The sequence below is a fragment of the Populus alba genome, chromosome 13, assembly GCF_005239225.2.
Source record: "Populus alba chromosome 13, ASM523922v2, whole genome shotgun sequence".
Classification (NCBI taxonomy): domain Eukaryota; kingdom Viridiplantae; phylum Streptophyta; class Magnoliopsida; order Malpighiales; family Salicaceae; genus Populus; species Populus alba.
Genome location: NC_133296.1, coordinates 15,384,793 through 15,408,749, shown reverse-complemented (window position 1 = coordinate 15,408,749; position 23,957 = coordinate 15,384,793). Strand labels below are relative to the sequence as shown.

At 32.0% G+C, this 23,957-nt stretch overlaps 2 protein-coding genes across 4 annotated transcripts; one reads left to right on the top strand and one right to left on the bottom strand.

The window, feature by feature from the left end:
* Positions 1–2,724: 2,724 nt before the first annotated feature.
* LOC118028134 (diacylglycerol kinase 5) lies at positions 2,725–10,210 on the top strand. The gene is made up of 12 exons (XM_035031665.2): positions 2,725–3,138; positions 3,222–3,341; positions 3,591–3,719; positions 3,863–3,948; positions 4,163–4,286; positions 5,016–5,064; positions 8,109–8,191; positions 8,501–8,568; positions 8,849–8,923; positions 9,116–9,203; positions 9,334–9,450; positions 9,715–10,210. Exons 1-12 carry the CDS (start codon positions 2,920–2,922, stop codon positions 10,036–10,038), a joined length of 1,482 nt encoding a protein of 493 aa, XP_034887556.1. The 5' UTR covers positions 2,725–2,919; the 3' UTR covers positions 10,039–10,210.
* On the bottom strand, positions 7,914–15,935 carry LOC118028136 (protein THYLAKOID FORMATION1, chloroplastic). 3 transcript variants are annotated; one of them, XR_012167643.1, is made up of 6 exons: positions 15,555–15,935; positions 14,748–15,018; positions 13,762–13,975; positions 12,884–12,999; positions 12,251–12,421; positions 7,914–8,159 (listed from the first exon to the last, which is right to left on the bottom strand). XR_012167643.1 is itself a non-coding variant. In XM_035031667.2 (5 exons), the coding sequence occupies exons 1-5, from the start codon at positions 15,754–15,756 to the stop codon at positions 12,328–12,330; spliced, it is 744 nt and encodes a 247-aa protein (XP_034887558.1). In that variant the 5' UTR covers positions 15,757–15,935; the 3' UTR covers positions 12,035–12,327. The 3 variants fall into 3 exon arrangements, 2 of the variants coding, with proteins under 2 accessions (XP_034887558.1, XP_034887557.1); XM_035031667.2 differs by lacking the exon at positions 7,914–8,159 and having other exon boundaries at positions 12,035–12,421; positions 14,901–15,018; XM_035031666.2 differs by lacking the exon at positions 7,914–8,159 and having other exon boundaries at positions 12,035–12,421; positions 15,555–15,934.
* Between the last annotated feature and the right edge of the window lie 8,022 nt (positions 15,936–23,957).

Here is a 23,957-nt window from a genome sequence, read left to right as displayed (position 1 = left end):
ATATCTCAAGTCACGAGCTAGCTAGTCGAGTTAACACGAGTTGACTTGAGTTTTTTCTTAATTAATGTTTTTTTTTAATTTTACTTTTCATCATTTAGTTTGCTTGGGAGTCGACATTTATTTTTTTATTCAATTTTTATATTGTACGAGATTATCTCAGTTTTACGATCACACCATAAATTTGGCATATTGACTTGAGTTGGGTTTTTTAGCCCTTTTTAAAATTGGTTTTTTAGTTTGTCATTCGATGTTCGATTTACTAAAAAAAAAATTATTAATTTTATTGTCGTTGATTTTTTCTTATAATCATATTATAAAATTAACTAAATTTATTAAATCTATTTAAATTAATTACCCGACTATCATATTCTTCTTACTCTTTGAAATATTATCATTGCCTAAATATTCTTTTTTTATATGAAGAGAAATCTTACCTGACCCACGACACAGCATCAGCTTCCTATTTAGTTTGTTTTCATAATCAACAATGTATGATGAACAGTTATAATCTAACTAGAGAAAATCATTTTTGTCTATTCTCCCATGCTTGACCACGTCTGCCCACAGTCCGCGGCGGCAAAAATTGTTATTTTTCATTCTTTGGTCCAAACCATCCTAATCAGCTGAGCAATCTTCCAGATCTTTCTTTGCGTACAAAATAAAAGGGATTGTTTTTTCCACATAGAAAACACAAGTAAAATTTGTTATTCTTGATTAATGAGAAAATTCGCCGTGCAAGAACGGATTTCGATTGCTTTGAATTTTCCTGCTCAGACGCGGGAATTGTAGACGGCTGAAAATTACAAGCAACTTTACAAGGAGGGTTTTGCTTTTATTTCTTTCTCCTTGAAACCTTGTTGGTCTTTAAATGATTAAATTAGTTCTTGACATTCATATATAGAAAATTAAATCGCCTTTTATGAATTGGATAGAATCTTCATTGTCTCTCTTAAACCCACACCACGTCTCTCTCTCCAAGCAAAGCATCTTCTTTCCAAGCAAAGCATCTTCTGTCTATACCAAGATTTTATATTTGTTAGCCACCTTTGCTATGGGCAACTCTTTTCCATCCAAGATCAGCAAAGTAGATACTATTTCTGGAGACAAGCACCATGAACGGAGTAAACGAAGAACTTCATGTTTCACAGCATACAAGGTACGCCCTCTCTCTCTCTCTCTCTCTACCTTAATCTCGGCAGATTCATCTGGTAATTTAGCTTCTCCTGGTTGCTTTGCGTTGCATGTATGTATTGATGAAAGGCTTAAATAAACTATGAAGCATAAAAACCTGCTAATAAATCAATACCATCTCTGACTAACTGGTTATTTTTGAAATCTAGAAGATGGATACACGGGTGTAATATGCTAGGATAGTTGTGTAATCCTTGAATAGAAGGGAGACGATCGATATAGTATGGACGAAACACATTGACGATAGAGATAATTAGTCATTGTTGTTGATGGAGCAATACTGGGTTATATATATTTGACATTGTTGCGTCAATGTTTGGCAAGTAGATGAGAAGTTTTTTCCTTCCCATGTGCCTAAGTTCTGATGGTGGATTATGTGCTTGTTTAGGATAGTGGTTAAAACCGTAATTTTTTTAATTTTAATCTTTTTAATATATTTAGATTGTTGTCGATGTGATGATCTAAAAAATTAAAAAAATATATATATTATTTTAATATATTTTTAAACAAAAAATATTTTAAACTACTATCATTATCACAATCCCAAATAGATTATACGAGAAGCTACATATTAAGCCTCTAAAAATTATTTAACATTATAATAGTTGGGCTTGATCCAATCCATGTTAAAAAAAAAAAAAAAACAAAATAGAACTTATTATATGGTATTCATGCAATATTGCATTGAGATTTGGGATGTTTAGGAGTGAATTATATTTATTTATTTTACATTTTAAGAGTATATTTTATCTGAATTGATTGTTTTAGTATTTTTTTATGATTGATATAGATATCAAAATTGAATCATTTTAATATACATTTGTAAAATGTATTATACACTACAATATCAAACTCATACTAAATTAATAGCTTTAAATTTATAGGTTTTGATTATTTTTTTGCAACGATTGAGACGAAGATAGTAAAAATAGAGAGGATATTTTATAAATATTCAATTTAAAATTATTTATGTATTTGTCTTTTTTTTTTTTACTAAATATATTTTTGTTTTTTTTTTTATCTTTAAGGATAGGTTTATTGGCTAAGGAAGTTTACTTTTTTTTTATTATTTATTGGATTTAAAATTTAAAAATAATTTTAGAAAAAAATATTAGATTTTTTGATAAATCAAACCAAAATTATTAAATTCATAATAGAGATATATCATTTCTGTCGAGACAATAGTATTGATTTCTAGAAGGATTGAATTATGATTCTACAATGGGACATAAGCTCCAACCACATCTCAACACCTCCTTTTATGGTCTTATTATCACCATCAACATCTTCTTATTCCTTTTTGTTTCATTCATTCTCCACTATAGCAAATAATAACAAATAACATATACACTTAAATTCAGTCGAGAGAAAAAATTGCGGGATATATTCTTAAGAAAAGAAAAGGAAAAAAATCCACGTCACGACATCATTGGATTCTTGAACCTAACCGCCGTAAATGCCAAGTAGGACAACACATCAGCATGGACCCCACCCCAAGTGAAATCTGACAACATCACCTTCTTAGCGCGAAAACAAAATAACAGCGAGCGTGATTCACATTCACAAACGCGGATTCCTCTCTGTAAACAAACAAACCGAGTCAACTGATGCCCCTCTTTATTGCTATAATAAGAGAATTGAATTCTCTTTCTCTCCAACTAAATCAAAATTCTCAGAATCGAATTCCTCTTTCAATCAAATTTCGTTTCTTTTTTTTTTTCCGGCTAGATGGAGGGTACATTGACGACGGATTCGGTTTCAGATTCGGATTTCCTTAAGGAATTTTATATTCCTAATTACATTTTGGTTCCTGATTCGAAATCCAATTCCACTCCTCCACCTCAGCTGCCTCAGTGTCCGGTTCTGGTTTTTATCAATTCCAAAAGTGGTGGTCAGCTTGGTGCAGATCTTTTTAAGACTTATTCTGCCCTTCTTAATGAAAATCAGGTGAGGCTTTTTTTTTTTTTTTTTAGTTTCTCTTCTCTGATGACAAATCGGTAATTTTTTTATGTTTTTAATGGACATTTTAGGTTTTTGATTTGGGGAAGGAAGCGCCGGATGTGGTGCTGCGGAGGATTTATTTGAATTTGGAGAAATTGAAATCTAATGATGAATTTGCTGCTAAAATTCAAGAGAAATTGCGAATTATTGTAAGTTTTTTATTTTGTTTTTAATTTTAGTTTTTTAGGTGGTGTTTGGATTCCTGAGTGTGAAGGTGAATGTGAATGTAATTGTGTTTGTTTTATTTTTTTTATGTGTTTTGGAATATTTTTGTTTGGATTGATTGTTTTATTTTTTTTATTTTTAAATTTATGAGTGTTGAAATGTTTTTGTTGGGATTAATTGTTTTATTTTTATATTTATGTGTGTTGAAATGTTTTTGTTTGGATTAATGTTAGGTTGCTGGTGGAGATGGAACAGCTGGATGGCTTCTTAGTGTTGTTTGCGATCTTAAATTATCGCATCCGCTGCCGATTGCTACTATGCCACTGGGGACCGGAAACAATCTTCCGTTCGCGTTTGGTTGGGTAAGAAATGATGTCGATGAATTTGAAATGGAGGATGTAATTTGAATGTTTCGAGATTTCTGAAATTGATGGTAGTTTGAGTGATGTAATGTTAGAATTAGCAATCTGGAAGAACTGGAGTGTAATATGAAGTGTATTTGCAGGGAAAGAAGAATCCAGGAACGGATGTTCAGGCTGTGATGGCTTTTATGAAGAAAGTAAAGAATGCCAAGGAAATGAAAATAGACAAGTTAGTTAGCATAACTATCTTTGTGTTTGTATGTTCATGCATAGTAGTAGCTTTGTCTGGTTACATGACTCGGATTAATGTTCTTGTGGGGATAATTCGCTTAGGATTTAATTTCTTGAAAATCTCTTTCTGTGGCACAAGTTTGCTGTCTGATTGATTTATATTTTGGTTCGTCATTGCTTGCTTCATTTTTATGTTCTTGTTTGAAATTCAGCTGGCATATTCTCATGAGGATGAGAGCTCCTAAAGAAGGTTCCTGCGATCCCATTGCACCTCTTGAACTACCACATTCTCTGCATGCAGTTCACCGCGTTTCTCCAACAGATGAGCTCAACATGGTAGTGCAGTCTACATTGCCCTTAAGAACTTTTTTTTTGTGTGTGGAAAAGTGCTCTTAAGAACTGTCTAAAACATTTCTTGGTCATCATTTTGCTTATAATCAGGAAACTGCATTTGATGTCCGTGCAAAATCCAGTAGTAATTGTCTATTTGAACCCCAACACTACTGTTCTACTGTTTCAAATTAAAATTCTTCGATATTACGTTTGAGCCTGGAAATAACATGTACTTTTTCAAAGAACCTCACTTGTTTTCTTGGTGCCGGTGGAGTCTTTGATATCTATCAAGTGCCTGCTCTGATACCAAAGGTAGTTCCTTTGAAGAAGGATATTGCATATGAAATTGCATTTACGGTAGACTGACAATTGGATTTCTTCGGTACCATTTAAACCAGACCCAATTAAAGCTCAATAGTGTATATTTGCCTGCATCATAAATAACCAAATGCTGTGGCCTTTTTTCTGCTTTAGCTTTAGTGCAAAACCTTTGATAAAATCGGAAGATTCCTGCTGAGAACGTGTTTTATTTATTATCATTAATTTTTTTTGTACAATTTTTCTACAAGTGAGAAAAACAAAATTCGTTGACTTCTAAGAGAGTACTATCTCTAGTGAAGAAAAATGAGGACAAACCTTAGAATCGTTCTGTTCTCCACTTTAACATATCTACTTCTTTGAATATAAATTGCATCATGCATGTCTTACAAAAATGTTTTGGTTGCTTCACAGGAAGGTTATATCACATTTCGTGGGGGATTCTGGAACTACTTTAGTATGGGTAAGACTTCTATCCTGGACCAAGCATAATTCTTTTTATTTTTCTTATTGGCCAATTGAAACCTTAAAAGAAGATATACCTGTTGTCATAATTCATTTTTAGGTTATTTCCTAAAATTTTACTCCTTTTCCTTTTTTAAAAAAATAATAATAGCAAGAAAACTAGTATTTTAGCAAAAGTAGGAAAATCAAGTTGGAATTTTTTATGGAATTGAGAACCTAATTGTACCTTGTTGAACCCAAGATTAAAGAGATAATATATATTCAAGGTCAAATTAAATTATTATTGAATGAATTTGCATAAAAATAAAGCCCAGGGATATAATTAGATTTTTAATAGGTCAATTTAATTTAATTTAATTATTGACCAAATTAAAGTTTAATTATGTTTAAGAATTAATTTGGGTCTAATTAAAAGATTTAATAAGGTGTAAGGACTTAATTATACTTTAAATGAGTCAAATTAATTTTATTAGAGGCTTAATTGGTGAAAAATTAAGTTCAAAAGTCTAACTTGAGCTTAATTTAGAAAATTAGAATTTTAGAGGATCAAATTTAATTTTTACAAAGTCAATTGATTCCAATTAGAGGTAAATCACAAGAAAATCAAAGTTTTAGGGTCATTTAGGGGTTAAATTGAAGAAATTAACAGCCAAAGATCATTTTGAAAAAAAATGTTGAACTTTAAGGATCCAATTGATTGAAATCAGAGGTGAAATTAAACAAAGTCAAAAGTTTAATGGTCAATTGAAGATTAATTTGCATAAATTTGGAATCAATGACTACAATAAAAAAGGCAATGAAATTCGGGGCCAAAGTTGAAGTTTTTCAGGAATAAAATTGCATAAAATTTAAAGTTTATGGTCAATTAGGGCTACAATTGAAAAAAAAAAAAAGAGATGAAGGACCAAATTGAACTTTAGCAAAATGCTTGAATTAAAACCCTAAAAGTTGAAAAGATATTGTTTCATTTACATGGAACGGTGCGTTTTGATCAAACAATGAAAAAAAACAGATAGACCAGATGACTTGTCATTTTGTCTATTATTCATTTTTTTTCTTTTTTTTTACCTGAAAAGACTGCTTAGGAGGTAACTTTTCAAGTATATTTAATTCTTTATCTTTTCATTAAATTTGACAAAACTTGCACAAAAATAATAGCCTAACACTTGACCATACCTGGTATGGTTTTTTCTAGTCTATTAACACTACAGTGGTTGTGGCGACATTCCAAAAAAACCAACTCAAGCAACCTTTAATTGTTAATTTTAACAGTTTATAACCATGTTAAATTTAACAGTTTATGATGGTCATTTGAGCCAAGAGTTGATATCTCTTTCAGCTGAAACAAAGGTCAAGTTTTTTTATAAAAAGAGACAAGTGTCCCTGTCTACCTCTTATAAATAAATGTGAATTCCATTCACGAGGAGAAATAAATCAGAAGTTAGAGTCTAAAAAAACCAGTCATCCCCCTTTTCTCTCCCGGCTAGCTTTCTCCCACTTTCTCCACCGCCATCACCAACATCACACCGAACCTCCCAGTATGATCACCAACCATCTCCACGCCAAGTAGCTCCCATCTCTCCTGTGTCAGTCTGCCTCCCCCTGCCACCCTAGTTTTGCATGCAGGACGTGAATTAATTAATTCATGTCCTGCAACTGTTGAAAAGGTTTGGATTGGAGCAGTTTCAGCCCAATCCACATGGTTGGGTCGGGTTTAGCACAAACATGCAGTCAGCCCAAGCTGACTTGGCTAGGTTCAGCTTAAATGGTTGAGCCGCGCTCAACTCAATATATTTAATAATAATATAATAATATTAAAAAAAAGAGAAAAAATTTCAAATTTTTCAAAGGACATTTTAAAAATATTTGTGAATCACTCACATGTTTTTCCAACCATTTGCATAATTTTAGATTGTATATTTACATTGTAAAATACAGATCTAGTATTAAAATACTCGGTTTTCTCTAAAAAATTTCTAAAAAAATTAGAAAAATAAATAAATTAATTTCCTCTTAAAAAATCAAAAAAAATTTCGTGCATGTTGCCGAATCCTAAATTTTTTCCAAACATATTTTCATAAGAAAAATTACATCTCTCATGTTTTAAAATGTAAAATTAATATCATAATCAGTTTATGATTATCCATTAGGATTTGATTAAAATATAAAAAATCTTTCACTAATCATTTTGTTCACTTTATATTTAAAGTGTTAAGATTTATATGCAAACTTTAATATTTGAGGGTATAAAATTACATTATAAAGTATGCTATTAGATATTAAAGATACAAAGAGTAAAATAAATACGATGCTAAAATTTAGACTTTAAAACGGTTATGATTTTAACCAAATAAGGTAGAGACTTCCTCACAAAGAGAGATCTACCTTAAATTTTAGACGAGAATAATGAATAGAAACTTGACTTGGAAAAATAACTAAACAATAATGTAATTTATCTCAGGTAGGGTATACTGAAAGTGATGCGTTTTTCCTTGCACAATTATCCGGACTCTCACAGACCATGGGTTTTTTAATAACTTAATACTCAACGCCGCACATGCCCCGCGACATCTATCATGATGCCTGAAGTATAGTGCAATTTATTAGTATTTTTGAACTGCAAGATAAACTCCGTGTCTTATTTATAGAGTTTGTTCTTGAGGTTTAGAATCTCTGAGTTCTTGTTTCTTTTATGTAATCATGGATTCATTGAAAACATCTGAGATAGTGGAGATGTTCAATATTTAATATCAGATTATAATTTTTTAATATCTACCCTATATGCATGTGATTATAAGCATTAAGATGTAAATGTGAATTATATAGAGAGGATTTATTTTGTTTTGTTGTATCTTCTAACTTCCATTACAAAATGCCACACTGTAAATATGTTTTAAATAACAAGGAATGTCAATTTAACTTTTTAAAGTTCAAAATCTTCTTTCTTGAAGCATGCCATGAACACTTGGATTTCAGAAATTTTACATTTTACCCCAAAACGTTTTTCTGACATAACCACGACTTGTATTCTGTTGTTCACAGGCATGGATGCCCAAGTGTCATATGCATTTCATTCTGAGCGGAAGTTGCATCCTGAAAAATTCAAAAATCAGTTGATTAATCAGGTACTGCAATGTCTTCTATATTCCAAGTGCATTTTAATAAATTGAATTAAATATCACGATGGTTCAATTATACTTAACTGTTGAAGAAAGGATATAAAATTTTGATCAAAATTTTATTCTTCACCAAAAGACGGGGCTTCTCCGGAGTCTACCATTAGGACTCTGGTTGGTAGGACAATAATTGGTCTGCTAAAGAATGTAATACTGTTCGTTTGATAACTTATCCCTACTTTTGTACATAATAAATGGTCAACTCAAAGTGAAATACTGCTTTCTGAATTATTGTTTATTTTCTCCCTTTTGAAACAGAGTACTTATGCAAAGCTTGGTTGTACACAAGGATGGTTTTTAGCTTCTCTTTGTCACCCTTCTACAAGGTTAGTGTATAAAAAGCAAAACAGAGAGAGCGAGAGAGAGAGAGGGGCATAAATTCTGTTGTGTTAACTGTTACCTGGATGCATGCAATGTTACTGTCTGCGCTGTATATTGGGATTTCAACTGGTATCCCTTTGAGAAGAGATAGAGCTATAAATAAGACAAATATATTTCATTGTCTGAGAGTTTCGAGGCTCGCTGGCTAATCCTATAGCGAATCATGTTATGATAAATGCTGCATGCCTCAGCAAATTATGTAATAGCGATGATTCTTCATTACAGGAACATAGCGCACCTTGCTTCAGTGAAGATCATGAAGAAGTCTGGTCAATGGGAAAAGCTTCATGTACCTAACAGGTAACTCAATGGTTATGTGCTTCAGTTTTATGGATCGTGCATCACTTTTCCATGACTGCTAACTTTGAAGAAATGTTAAACGCTTCTAAGTTTCCACTGAAACTAAATATTGCTTAGAAAACACTTTCTTAATAAAAAACTATAAAATGTTTTGTATATTGACATGCCCTCCTCTGTTTTTTCTACGAACAGCATTAGGTCAATTGTATGCCTTAACTTGCCCAGCTTTTCTGGTGGACTAAATCCATGGGGGACACCAAATAGCAACAAACGACGTGACGTCAGTTTTATCTGTTCACTTGCTTATCTACTTTAAATTTTAGTTTTGACGGAAACTAAATAATTTAATCTCATGAACGTTTATTTTACTGAGGAAAATCTGATGAATTGGCCTCTTATATTCGTTTCAGAGAGGCTTGACTCCACCTTTTGTTGATGATGGACTTATCGAGGTTGTTGGTTTTAGAGACGCTTGGCATGGGCTTGTTTTGCTTGCTCCCAATGGACATGGAACTCGTCTTGCACAGGTGAAAAAATAAAACTGTTAACTGAAATTCTTCCCTGATTTTAAATGGCGCTTTCTTTATGGATATCAGAAATTCATTTACGAAGAGGAAACCAAGATCAATTACTTATTCATGGATATAAAGGAATCAATCAGTGACCTAAGATGGAAATGCGTGCTGTCATTTCTAGGTTCATACAAGAAATCAAAATGTCTCGTAAAAATGGCATTACATAATCTGTAGATTAATCTTCTAAACTCGACATTCTTTTGGTTTTGGCACTAGGCACACAGAATCCGCTTCGAGTTTCACAAAGGTGGCGCTGACCACACATTCATGAGAATCGACGGGGAACCCTGGAATCAACCGCTACCATCCGATGATGATAATAAAGTGGTGGTAGAAATCTCTCATCTTGGCCAAGTCAACATGCTTGCCACCGATGATTGCAGGTCTAAAAGTGTCAACGATCCTTCATCGCCATCCTGTCATGATGCAGACAAAGACAGTGACGAGGAGGACGCGGTACTAGCCGAAGAGTATAGGAAATTTGGCGCAGCTGATACATTCAGGATCCCAGATGAAGTTGACATTTCTCATCTCAGTTAAACCTTTAAATATTTTTTTTTTTCTCTGTGATTTGCTTACATGTTTTATGGGGTTGATTCTCTAATGGTTTTGGAGTTTCATTTTTTATCATTTTTCATCCATATTGTTACTGAAATTGATTGTAAATTTATCCATTTACCAATTGATAATAAAACTGGTGGTTTAAAGCTCTTGCAATTTTGTTTTAGGACTGGCTGGTACCTTGCCAAAAATTACTGTTGATGAAACAGGTCTTTGCAGGTGTTATGGTTATTGGTTACTCCAAACGTCGTCAAGTTTTTCATTTTAGTCCTAAAAGTTTTGAAATTTCTTAAATCTACCCTTAACCTTTAAGCTTATTTCATACAAAATGCGGTTTATTTTTATTATTTTACAACCATCGGACTTCATTTTATTTTTAAAGATTTATACTGTAACACCATAATCGTCCTCACAGCGTTTTATTTAGTTTTTTTTCCCCTCTTGGTTGCATCTTGGTTATTGTTCCATCAAGTAAAATCAAAATACGAAAACCAAAAATGAATTGGGGTCAATTGTGATTGGAATTCACATGGCAGCAGCTGTCGCTTCTCTTCATATAAAAATTCCGGTTGAAGGGTTCATGGAATGTCTTCCAGCAATTGAGCTTCCTTTTCACATTGAGTTTGATTTGGGTCCTGTTTGTTTGAGCAAATTGTGGTTGATTTTGAAGATTTTGTGGTTTTCAGTGGTGATGCAAGAAGTGTATGCGCAGTAATGATGATGGAGAATAAGTTGGAGAAGACGAAAAGAAAGTTGGAGATTGGCAGCTTCTCTGGCCCTCAAAACCCAGATTCTTCACTCTCTAAGGTTGATTTTTCTATTCTCTTTTATTCCAATCTCTATTATTATGTTTGGTTAGAGAATCCAACCAGATAAGTTCATAAGATTGATTGGGGGGGGGGGGGGTGGTCTTTTTTTAAAATAAAATAAAGCTTGGTCACCCCTGGTCAAAGAACTAAAAAAATAGTTTTCGAAACAAAAAAAGACTAATTAATTCATTTCTAGAAACTAGAGGAACTAATTTATAATTTACTCCCCAATATGATCACTTTACCTCCAAATAAAAAATATATATAATGATTTATGAAACAATGAACACTGGTCAAGAGTTCATCTTTATTGCTTATGCAAAAGATTCACTGGACTATCACTTACTATAGTGATTTATGAAATCATTGCATTATATCCTATTTGTATCAGTAAAATTTTCCATTATAATAAAGTAAATACTCTGCGTTAATTTCCCAACATACCTACATCATGATCATTAAGAGCCCCAGAAGCAACTCCTACCAATTGACTTTGATTAAGCCATCATAATTGACACAAAGGACAAATATAGTAATGTGGAAGTCCCTGTACCTTGTGGAGTGGAGAAAATTTAGGGAAGCTGATACTTTCAATCAATATCTCAAGTACAATTATATTTGGTTCATGGTGACATGACCTTACTTCTGTCCCACTTTCTCACTAAGACAGCTTTGTCCCATCTGCTCGCTAAATATTATCCTAAAATATCTTTCTGTTTTCATTTGCTTACTCTCCTAATCAGGGTCAATTCCCTAGGGGGGATTTGGGTTCCAATTGTATGTAAAAATTTGTAATTGTAACTATAATTTTAGTTACCAAAATGTATTTCAACAATTAACAATAGTAAAAGTTCATTCTCCTGTAGCAAATCAAATTTTGAAAATGATTCACAGGTTCAGTACATGTTATTTTCAGCTACTCCCATTTTAAGAGGATGCATACTTGCAGCTAACAGATGCAGTTCAGGCTGATGCCCAATTATGTTTTTTGTTTCTGTAGCATGTGCTTATCACCAGTTGAATAATTAATATTTCATTTATGTAGTATTAGCACAATTATGTGCTTATCACCAGTTTAAATGAAAATTTTCTATGATTTGTTTGTATGACATTGCTCATCAAGTTTATTGATTAGATTCGTGGTCAAACACGGTTAACGCAAAAAGGAAGTTTAATAGTGATGAGCACAAAGATATATTTGCAACTGGGTGTTTAACAACAGGATACATTTGTGGTACAGAAATAAGAAAGAAAATTGTTTGAAATAAAGGAAAGAAATATATAAACATGTGGAACAAAGAGGGAATGTATCCTGATCATCATATTGTAAATCCACAAGCTGACATATGGTTTGCTGAAACAGAGAAGTCTTTCAAGTGTACCTTAAAATAAAGGAGTGATAATGTTGAAGCTTTCGTATAATTTGATCTGTGTGGTGAGCAATGCTGTGTTGACTGAACTACTGTCCTACAACTTGGGGATCTCCCAAACATTTTGCTACAATCTCATTAGCCTTCTGTGATTCTGCACGTTCTTCTTGTTTCTTCTTTTCCCTGAAAGCCAAAAGCATCTTAGAAAACAGAACCACATGCAAGATGGGACAAACAAAAGAAGTAGAATGCTAGAACATATCTTGGAGGAATCAGTTTTAGACGTTATGGGCATTTGATGAACAATTTACATGGCTCAACATAGATATCATAGCAAGTTCACAACTAGATTGTTCGTATTATATAACAATGTACTTTGATTAAACATTTACTGTTTAAGTTTGATGAATACAAATTTTCTCCAGATTACAGTTTCCGACTCACAAGAATTTCTGTGCGTGCTATTTTCAGATACTCCCATTTTAAGAGGGTGCATACTTGCAGCTAAGAGATGCAGTCCAGGCTGCTGCACAATTATGTTTTTGTTTCTGGATTTTGTAATAATCACCAGTGGAATAAAATAATATCACATACCATCATTTTTATGTAAAAGAAATTGTATGTAGAAAGGATGTAGATCTTTACCTATCTACATACTCCTTCAGTAACTCTTTCGCTTGAACCAATTTAGAAAGAAGGCCTCGATATACATCAAGGTCCCGATCCACACTTCTTTTATTGATGTTTAGTGCTGAACAAAGCTGTTGCATGGGAATTAAAAGGTAAATGTCAAACTATCAAGCAAAAATCTTTATTTCATAACAAAGTGCATTAAGGAGTTGAAGTTAGCCAAATCAGAAATCCAACCACTTGAAATTAAAATTGGAAAATTCAAGTCCGAAATCTCTGTTAATTGAAATACTACATGCATCATATCTTGTTCAAGGAACTGAATCTCCAATTGAAAACAACACTTTCTCAAGTAAGAAGTCATGGTTTTCAAATATATGCAATAAGAAAGCATATGAAGCTCTTGAGCTCATGGAAGGAAAAATTAACCTTAGGATGCCAATGAATTTATTACTTGGATATATTCACTATTAGAACTTTCAGTTCCTGAAGCTTCTTTTTTTTTTTTTTTTTTGCTTTGTATTCATTTTGTCAGGCAGAAGCTGAAAGGATTTAAAGTCATAAAAGGTCCCAAATACACAATTTTAAAAATGTATCACATAATATCTTCACAATCTGCAAGAAGGTCTCATATAAATCCATATTCTCCAAACTTCTTGACACAACTAGATACTATACTGGAAATTTGGATCTCGGATTTGAGGGTAAAATGGGCTAAATTTATACACATGCAACTATAAATTGAAGCAAATTTTGGGAACTGAAGAATTTATGGATTTGATGAACTAAAAACATCCAAAACAATGAAAATCACTAGAAAACTAAAAATTTAAATAGAATAGTAGAGCACTATATTACATAGATTGCAATAGAGAAGGAATGTAACAACCAACCTTTTCTAGTACTGTTGGTTCACTTGCATTTGACAGCTCAAGAAGACGAAATAACCCAACAGCAAAGAAACGGCTGTAGCTGAAATTTCCACTTGCAGCTCTTTCTGCAATGCCCTTTAATATCCCCTCAATTTCTCCTTCCTTAGATGAAAAGTCAACCAATGAACTATGAGTCTGAGCCCGGGCCCATTCTTCCAGCCTTTTAGCATCAATTCTGCAGACCAAAACATACAGAACAATTCAACCCAAATGGTGATTCGAGTCAGGTAATTTTTAGACTCTGTTCAATGAAACTATTAATGATCTATATGATGTAACAATTATATTCTTTCAGTTTCCTGTTATACAGAGTAACAAAGGAATAAAAGAGAAAAAAATTGACCACCAATATATGAACATCTTAAAAGCACCAGGCATCTCCAATTTTTCAAATGATCTGGCTAAGCTTTTCAAACGTTTCAGTTTCTGCTACGTTTGTCATTTATCTATCTTTATGTGTTGCCTGTATTTCTTTTCATTTCAATTGGTTAAAAAAACTCAAATGATCTATATATAAAGGTAACAATGTTGATAAAAAAAATTCTTGAGAAAAATAGTTGTAAATTATGCATAGAATAAGATTTTTTTTTCTCATGTTTCTTTGAAACCATCCATGAGAACCACCTAAGCCTAATTCTTGCAAACATCCAGCAATTATTTACGTCTCTCCATCTAAATAAACAGAATTTTAAAGTGATTTGTGGTCTTCAGAAAACAAATGCCAATAATCAACAATAACAAATGTTTTCTTATTTCTCATGCAATAGTTTCAAATATAAAAAATTATCATTCAGATGCAATAAGCTTGATAAAAGAGATACTCTCATAAAGCATTAACAATCATTATTTACACTAATTCTTGTTTGAAAACTAAACTTAAATTGGGGAATTGAAATGAACAAAAAGACTTCCAGCAACAAAACCAAAGAAAAACTCAGAAAACAAGCCTGTATTGCTCTGGGTCCTCCTTCAATGCCTTAATGTAAGCCTGAAAAATGGCCTCTCGATCCTCGTCACTCGGATACCCTTCCATGAGTTGATCATACACAGTAACAAGACCAAGACCAAACACGGGATCATAAAGGTAAGTCTTCTTATACCTCATCAAATGTTGTTGTACTATCAACTCCTGCAAAACAGTATTATAGATACTCGGGATCGGTCTCTTGTACGCCTTTAAGAAATTGGACTTTGTCTCGGATACCGTTGGTGGCACATCTGGAAACCCAATAAACCAAACAAACCATTACCAATAAATCCACACACTATCATATGCTACATCAACAAACCTAAAAATTGCAGAATTAAAACCATAAACACAATAATGACAAGGAAAAACAAAATCTTTGACCACAGATTCTCAGAAACTACAATTAAGCATTAAGAACATACATATAAATTTCAAGTCTAAGTTTCCAATACCCACTAAGTGAAGCATTAATAGTTCAAAAAAAATACTAAAATATATTTACTTCATTTTGTTACTGAATCAATCACAAAATTAGTTCTTTTCAACTATTAAACAGAAATTTTCACTGAAACAATTCATAAAAATAAATAAATAAAGCCCGCTAGTTCCTCGTGAAAGTAAAAAAATGAATCTATAATCAAACAATTGAATATTAAAAGCTTAACCTCCTAACTACACTAACTTTCTACAACTTTTATTTCTATTTCTCCCACTTTCTCAGCAACCAAACACAGAACAGAAAAACAATAAAAAAAAATCAACAAAGACTATTTTTTTTTTTTACCAGTGGAAGTGGACATGCAATGGATAGCCGTACGAGAAGTCGAATTCGAAGCTTTAACGCCGCCATAGTGACACGAAAAAACCGACCGAAGTCGAAAACCTTCAAAACTTAAATTACGCGACGCTAAAGAGGACACGAAAGTGTTTCGCTCACTAGAAGATTGGTTTACAGCAGAGAACGATAGGCTAGTAATGGCAGTCATTGTTTATCGATACAAATGCGTGTTTGAATAGAGAGAAAATGAGAGAGTGTTTTTCCGGGAAAATTAAGTTATAGGGAAAGAAGAGAAAAAAATTATTTGCATTTTCTATTTTTTGCTGTGTTTGGATTGAGAGAAAAGGAGAGAAAGTGAGAGGTTAGAAATTGAAAGAGAGGCTTATCTTTAAAAAAATACAAAAAACAAAAACAAACAAACAGGACTTTTGTGATTTTTAGAGGGAACCAGTGAAGTTTGACACGTAATCTGTTATTATTTGTTTGGGTTGTTGTATGGGTGTTTGCGGTTTTTACCAATGGGTTGCTTGGAAAGAAGGAAGTCCACTGAATATATTATTTTATTTTATTTTATTAATGGGGTGTTTAAAAATGTAGTAGAAATTATTTGTTAAAATAATATTTTTTAAAAAATATATTAAAAAATATTTTTTTATTTTTAAAATTTATTTTTGACATATGCACATTAAAATAATTAAAAAACACTAAAAAAATTAATTTGAAAAAATTGTTTTTTTCCGACTTTTGATGAAAAACATGTTTAATTTCAATACCAAACACATACTAAAAGACGTTTTCTTCCCTGATGATAGGGATGGGGGTGTTTGACAAATTTTTTGTTTATATTTTTAAGAACTTTTTAAAAGTATTTTAGGTTTAAAAAATATATTAAATTGGTATGTTTTTAGTATTTTATAATAATTTTAGTTTGTTAATTTTAAAAAAAAAAAAAAACAAATCTAAAAATAATTATTTTAATATTTTTTAAAAAAATTATTTTAAAAAACACATTACATCACTATCACAAACATCCTCCTTGCAAACAATCATCTTCTCAAGTTGTACTCCCAGTACCTGTAGAGATGGCAATTTAAGCTAATTTAATAGGTATTTATCATAGTTGTAAAAGATTTATTATTTATTTTTTTAATTGTTATTTCATTTATTTTGAATCCTTTTGAATTATTTTTTTTAATGTTATCCTTTAATATTTTAATAATTTAAAAAAAAATTGTTATTTTTTATGATTTATTATTTATAAGATTAGTCTCGAACTCATGACTATAATAGGTTTTGAAAGTTAACATGAGTTAAATTTCATTATTTTTTAAATTAATTTTTTTAATTTTATTATTCAATATTTAATTTATCAAACAATGATATTCATGCTTTTTTTTTTTCATTTTCAAATTTTTTTATGTTATCCCAACATAAAGGTTAGTAGTTAACTTAGTTGACTCATATCTTTTTCATTTTTTTTTTTAATTTTATCCTTAAACATTGAATTATTTGATAATTAAAATTTTTAATTTTATTTAGTATGCTTTTGATTATGTTATCCCAATATCATAACCAAATCACAGATTTTACATGTTAACCAAGCTTGAGTCAAGTATTTTTTTTTATTTTTTTAAGTTGTCAATCTTTGTGTCATTTTATTTATTTTTATTATATTTTTTTATTTATATTATTTAAACTAGTCAAGCTTATTAAACACTATCAGTCATCGACCTGAATCTCAATTTTTTCTTAGTAACACTTGCTTGCATTTCCCTAACATTCTCTCTATAGTGAAAAATATGCAGCCAGCCCGCGGCGCAGTGCAGTCACTATTGAGAGGGTGTTTGGAAGTGTGGTAGCGGTTACTTTTCAAATAACTTTTCGTATCGAAAAACATGCCAGTAATGTTTTTTCATTTTTTAAAAATTATTTTTGATATCAGCACATCAAAACGATCCAAAAAATACAAACCGCACTCAATTTTAGCAAAAAAAAAAAATTGAAATTTTTTGAAAAGCAGGTTTGACCGCAATGCCAAACACGCACTTAGTCCATACTATCCATGGATCCAATTTTTGTGTTGGTGGGTCTGAAGTAATTTTTGTATTTTGGACTAGACCCATTCAAAAAGTAACAAAAACTTGGCCCAAGTTTGGTCCATGAACAGCTATCATAGTTACCAATTGAAATTGGGTCAACTAAATGATTATTACTGGGCTTTACTATCTCTAATGGGTGCTCTAGCATATTTGGGCCTCTAGCCTTTCTTGTCTCTTAGGTGCTCACCTGTTCCTTGCCCCCCTCTGCTTCCTGGTGCCACGGAGAGTATTTGTTCTAACAGAAATCGATTTATGATGGTTAAGAATGTATGTTTTCTATTTTTATTTTTTAAATTTAACATTTAAAATTATTATTTAGAGAATACACCAAACCGACGCAGAGAATATATTTTTAAAATTATTTAAAAATGAAATTAACCCTTATGTGTAAATTAGTCTGAAAAATAGATCAACATATTTTTGAAATTAATTTTTAACCTAAGTTTATATTTAAAAGGAAAAAAATAGAGTGATAATCCAACATATCTAAACTTGACAGAATATCAAACATAAATAGCATGAGTCTACTTGTTTTCAAACCCAATATCCTTAGGGTTCAGCTGAATACTAAGTCCAAACAAACATGAATCTAAAAAGATATCATATCAAATATCTTTAGGTTTAGTTGCGCGTTAAGTCCAAGTAAATATAAGTATAGTGAATTGTTAGACCTAATATTCTTGAGTTCAACTACGTGTTGAGTCTAAATAGACATGAGTTTAATGAGCTGTTAGACCCAATATCCATAGGTTTAGCTGTGCGCTAATTCCAAGTACATATAAGTCTGACGAGTTGTCAGATCCAACTTCCCTAGATTTATGTATGTGCCGAGTCCAATTATATATGGGTCTAGCAAAATGTCATACCTAATTTTTTTGGGTTCAGCTATATATGCATTAAACTTAAACAGACGTGGGTTTTGCGAGTTGCCAAACCCAATGTTTTTGGGTTCCGCTATATACTGAGCCTAAATAAACATAGATCTGGAATGCTACCAAACCCAATATTTCTGGGTACAGTTAAGCGCAGAGCCTAAACAGTTGTGGGTCTAGCGAGTTGCCAGACCCAATATCCCTGAGTTTTGTTAAGTGTATAGCCCAAATAGATATGAGTTTAGTGAACTGTTAGACCTAACATTCTTGAGTTTAGCTATGCATTGAGTCCAAATAAATTGGGTCTAGTGAGCTATTAAACCCAATATCATTTGGTTCTGTTACGCGTTAAGCCTAAATAGACAAAAAAGTGGCAAACTGTCAGACTAACATCCTTAGGTTCAACTACGCGCTGAGCCCAAGTAGACATAAGTTTAATAAGATACGAGACCCACTACCCATGAGCTTTATATCGTACTAAATCCAAGTGGATATGGGTATGACGACCATTATATATAGGCTCCCAGGCTGGGCGATGAGACTTCATTTGTTTATTTTTATAACTTTAACATAAAATATTAATGACATGAGCACTCATCTCTCTACACTTCTAATGTATAAATATCTTACAAGGACCTACCATATTTTCATTGCCATTAATATTGTGTAAGAAGTATTTACTTCCCATTGATATGGTGTAAGAGATATTTATTACTTATTAATGCTAACACAAGAAAATAACTCAAATCCCTCTATTCTAGCAACATGACAAGGTTTAAGGGTTCTAAATACTCCTTGAACCACCCAGATAAAGGGTACACAAGTTTTATTCTCTAAGTATTTATACTTTAATTTTTAGAGTATTTATTATATATAAAACAATAAAAAATATTCTTGTTCTTGGAATTTATAGCTCATTTTCTTATTTATTGTAATCTTTTACTAAAAAGCCACTAACTTTATCATTGGGGGTTTCTACTAGAAGGAAATGTTTTGCAGGTTTTTGGTTTTTTTATCAACAACAATCTACTTTCTAAGCTTAAAAACAAGAATATTGACCTAAATACGTGATTATCTTCCATCAAAGCATTAAATAACTTTATTTATGATCATATTGATTTTTAGAAAATCATGACATACTGATAGAATAAAAGGAGAAAGAAAATGATACACAAACACACGGGTTCAGTTGATGTCTTAGGTTGAAGAGGGTGTTTGAATGGGAGGTAACTTTTATTTTTTTGAGTAAAAAGCATGTTTTTTTAGCTTTTAGAGGTGTGGTTTGTGCTTAAAAGGTATTGTACCTTTGACAAAAAGCCACCACACCTCTAAGCCAAACACACACGAACTCATTTAGGATGTACGTGAACATGGAACCGCTGTCTGAGAGAGAAACAGCCTTTCTTCTCAGGAGTCCTTTCTCACTGTAATGGCAGATATATAATGCTGAAACTGAGAGGTACTTGGATGCCATTTTCTTTGAGTAGATGCATCTCCATGGGTCTTTGTCCAAAAATAAATGCGTATTGCTTAAGTTACAGCTTCCATGAAGGCGATTTTCAGTGTCTTCTAGTGTACCCTTGCTTTGCTGTTTTGACGCATGCACTTTTATTTGTATTTAGATAACCAGAGAAATTAAGGCAAAATTAATAATTTCATCAACTAATTGAAATGAGAAGGGATCGATTTAAATGGCAAAATGACAATTACAAAAAGAAAAAGAAAAATTGACTTGGTCAAGATATACGTAGTGTCATTTTTGTTTAGATTAGATGATATTTTTGAATCAACTTGGGCACATGAAGGTTTGTTTTTATCACAAAAAATATATATTTCTTGAAAGCAAATCATTACAGTCATGTTTAAAGTATAAATATCAGACCCAGTTTGGGAACCGTCCCATCAAAGGGTCTTGGCCATGAGTTATTAGGATTTTTTTAAAATAAATCTTGGATGGTGATTTGAGTGGGTTTCAATTGGGTTTTTTGATATGATTAGATTTATCATATTAATATTTTTAAATTTAATTTAAAACGAATCCAGTTTTAACGGCTATAATTTAAAGAATTCATGAAAATATACATTCTCAGAAAACTTGTTTATGAACTTTTTTTCATGACCTAGTGGCTGAAATACGTGCTCCAGTACTCAACCAGCAACCTGGTTGATTTATAGAATTCACTGAAACAGAAAGCAAGATGTAAGGAAGGAAGCAAGTTGCAACTTATAGCCATGGCTAGCTTCTCCACGATTATGTGTCGATCTTATCCAAATGACTTTTCATGTATCCATCTCCATGCTATCCATTGATTCACGTGGTTATATGCCTTCTGCTCCAATGACAGTGGAAGTAACGTGCTTGATATCTTTTAATAATCAGCAACAATCTTGACGGACTGTTCTCTAACTGTAAAGCTAGAGAGAGAAAAAACTTTCAGTGATCTACAGTTCAAGGGACAAAAAGATACACCAAAAGAAGCTTGGAATAGCAAGGAAAGATCTTAAGATGGATAAAGAAACAAATTTTATGTCGAGTCATGTTTTCCAAGGAATCTAGCTAGCTACAAGCATATAAAATGTTATTCCTGTACAGAAAAATGAAGTTTTAGCTGGACAGATTCTCCAATGCTGGATGGATTTAGAATCTTTCACTAAAAAAATTGTAATGGTGGTGACCCGAGACACATCAAGTACGTATGCCTTGATTTGATAAAATTACATCGACAGAATAGTTATTAAACTTGACTTGGTTAAGCATGTTGATTAGATGATCTAAGTTGAATTTTATTTTGAACATTGAATTAGCTAAATCTTGGTGACTTTGTAATTTAACCGGGGGAGATTTAGCCGGTTAACTGTAAGGAATTTTTTATAAAAAAATTTAAATAATATTGTTTTTGATAAAATAATTAATCTGAGATGAACAAAAACCATCAAATTATCAAATTTATTCAATAACCCAGTAATTTAGATTCTAAATTAATCAAGTGCGACAGACTGGTATGATCATGAAGATGATAGATGGAGTAATAGAATCCCTTAAGGTATGTATGGATGTTATGAGTCTAAAGTCTCGCGTCAGGAACTTAGATTAGCTTGTCATCTGATCTATTTTTCATGCAAAAGAGAAGAAACAACGTAGGACCTCCATTAATGTTCTAGTTACCTGTAATATTTAAGGAACAATAATTCCTTCTGGCCGCTCATGTTGGAAGAGCTAGGTTAATACATGTAAAAACTTATCGTAGACACAAAGAAACATAATAAAAAAATAGATTTATCACGAGAAACAAATGGTAAGAGAAAAGATTCATTTACTCTTTCAATGTCATGAAATTTATGGATAGAAGAAAGATTTCTTCAACCCATTTCTATTTTTTTTTTCTTCAGTCCATATTGGAAGTAATTGAGCATGTATGCAAATTATAGTTTTTTTTTAAAAAAATCAAATTAATTCCAAGAAAAAATACTTTTAAATAAACTTCTGCAAAACTGTAGTATTGTGTTACTTAACTAAATATTTTTAAAATTGTAATTGATGTAAAACACTGAACACACCACATTACATAACAAATAAAGCCTATATATATATATTGAACTCTAGTCTCAAAGTTCCCCCACAAGTCAATAACTAGATCAGCTACTTGACAATATGCATGCTTCCACTCCAGCTCTGCTCTACTCTACTCTTACAGAGTAGAATTTACATCTCTCTTCCTCTCTTCTCTAACGTTCTTGAAACAAACAGTAGTACTTCCTACACACACACACAAGGGAAATTAAGCATTTATGAGCTTGAGATCCATCAGCAATTAAGGAATAGTTTCATCCAGCTGGTTCCCAAAGGATGCAAAGTGTTAAAGACAAAGCTCCTAAAACTGACCTCAAGGAGGCTGCTTCATCTAAGAAAACGATAAGCTTTTCAGGTAATTTCAGTTTTAATGATCTCAATAAATCTGGTAAAAATAGAGAAGATGACAAGCTTAAACAGGCAGAGGAGTCACTGAGGACTGTGATGTACTTGAGCTGCTGGGGTCCTAACTCCTAACTGATGCGCAATCCGATTTGCGAAAGCTGGCCGAGATGTTGCTTATAAGCTTATGTACACAGAGCCTGTAATGTACATGTAATATTTCTGAAGTTAACATCTATGACTATCTTTTTTTCCTGTTCCTCGTTCCTTCAAGATCATGTGTGTGTGTGTGTGTGTGTGTGTGTGTATAATCTATCGAACCAGATAAGAAATTATCACGATGGGAATTACTAAGAGGATAAATGGTAGCAATTAATGATCATGTGTTCAAGCAAAGAACATGGATTGGAGCTATTAAGGTGCTGATGCAATGTGGTTCCTACATGTTTGACAAAACTATCTTGCTTGTAAGATATGCTTTGCCCTGATGGTGACGGGGAGGCCATAGAACTAGGAGAGGAATATGCTGACCAGTAACACAACATGATCTATTGATCAAAACATCAATCAAAATCAGCAATTTCAAGATATATAACAGTAAGGTTCAAGGAGATATTATCTCTGGTAAAGATAAAGACAGGCATCAAACCATCTTGCATCACACAAATAGACTATTCATCTATTGGATAATACTAAGGTATCGTACAGGCTTCAACTATGATAAACTAGAATTCAAAATATTAAAGCATTGTACAGTTAAAAATAATAATAAAAAAATATTTCCAACCACACCGCGATACATTGCCAAGCCTAACTTTTCATGTGGTTGCGGTGTATTTTAAAATAACTTTTCGAAATGAATGTTAATAATATTTTTTTTATTTTTTTAAAAATTATTTTTGACATCAGCACATCAAAATAACTTAAAAATACTAAAAATATATTAATTTAAAATTAATGAAAAAAATAAAAAATTTCAAAAATTTTTAAAAATATTTTTTAAAAAAAACCAGACCTTAAAAATATATACATAGGATAATAATTTAGAAAATGGACACAGAAGCACTGTAACTCCGAAGACTTCATAGCATGTCTGAATGCATAGATAATCTTGTGTTTTGCAATTTATTAGAAGGCTTAGGCAAAGCGTCAGGGGACAGACTTCCATTAAATTAGGTACTCAACCAATTAAAAGCAATATTCATTTTTTAAATTACTTGAGAAAGGGACTTCATTAAAGAACTGTTATCTTGACTAGCATCTAGCTAGCTAATTCTCCACTCTCTGAAAGATCGCAGTTCTAGTCTCGCTTGTAACAAAATAAATAAATAAATAAGTGAATTTATCTACTAAATTAATAAGCTAATATCCGCAATAAATATATAAAGCTAGCTACGTCTTGTACTTTATTTAATTTTCTCTTGATCATACGACGAAATTAGAATCCTCGAATGAAAAATTCAAAACTTGCCAAAACAAAAAACCTATGCTTACATAAATTTTTTGGAAAGAGGTTAGCTTGGAA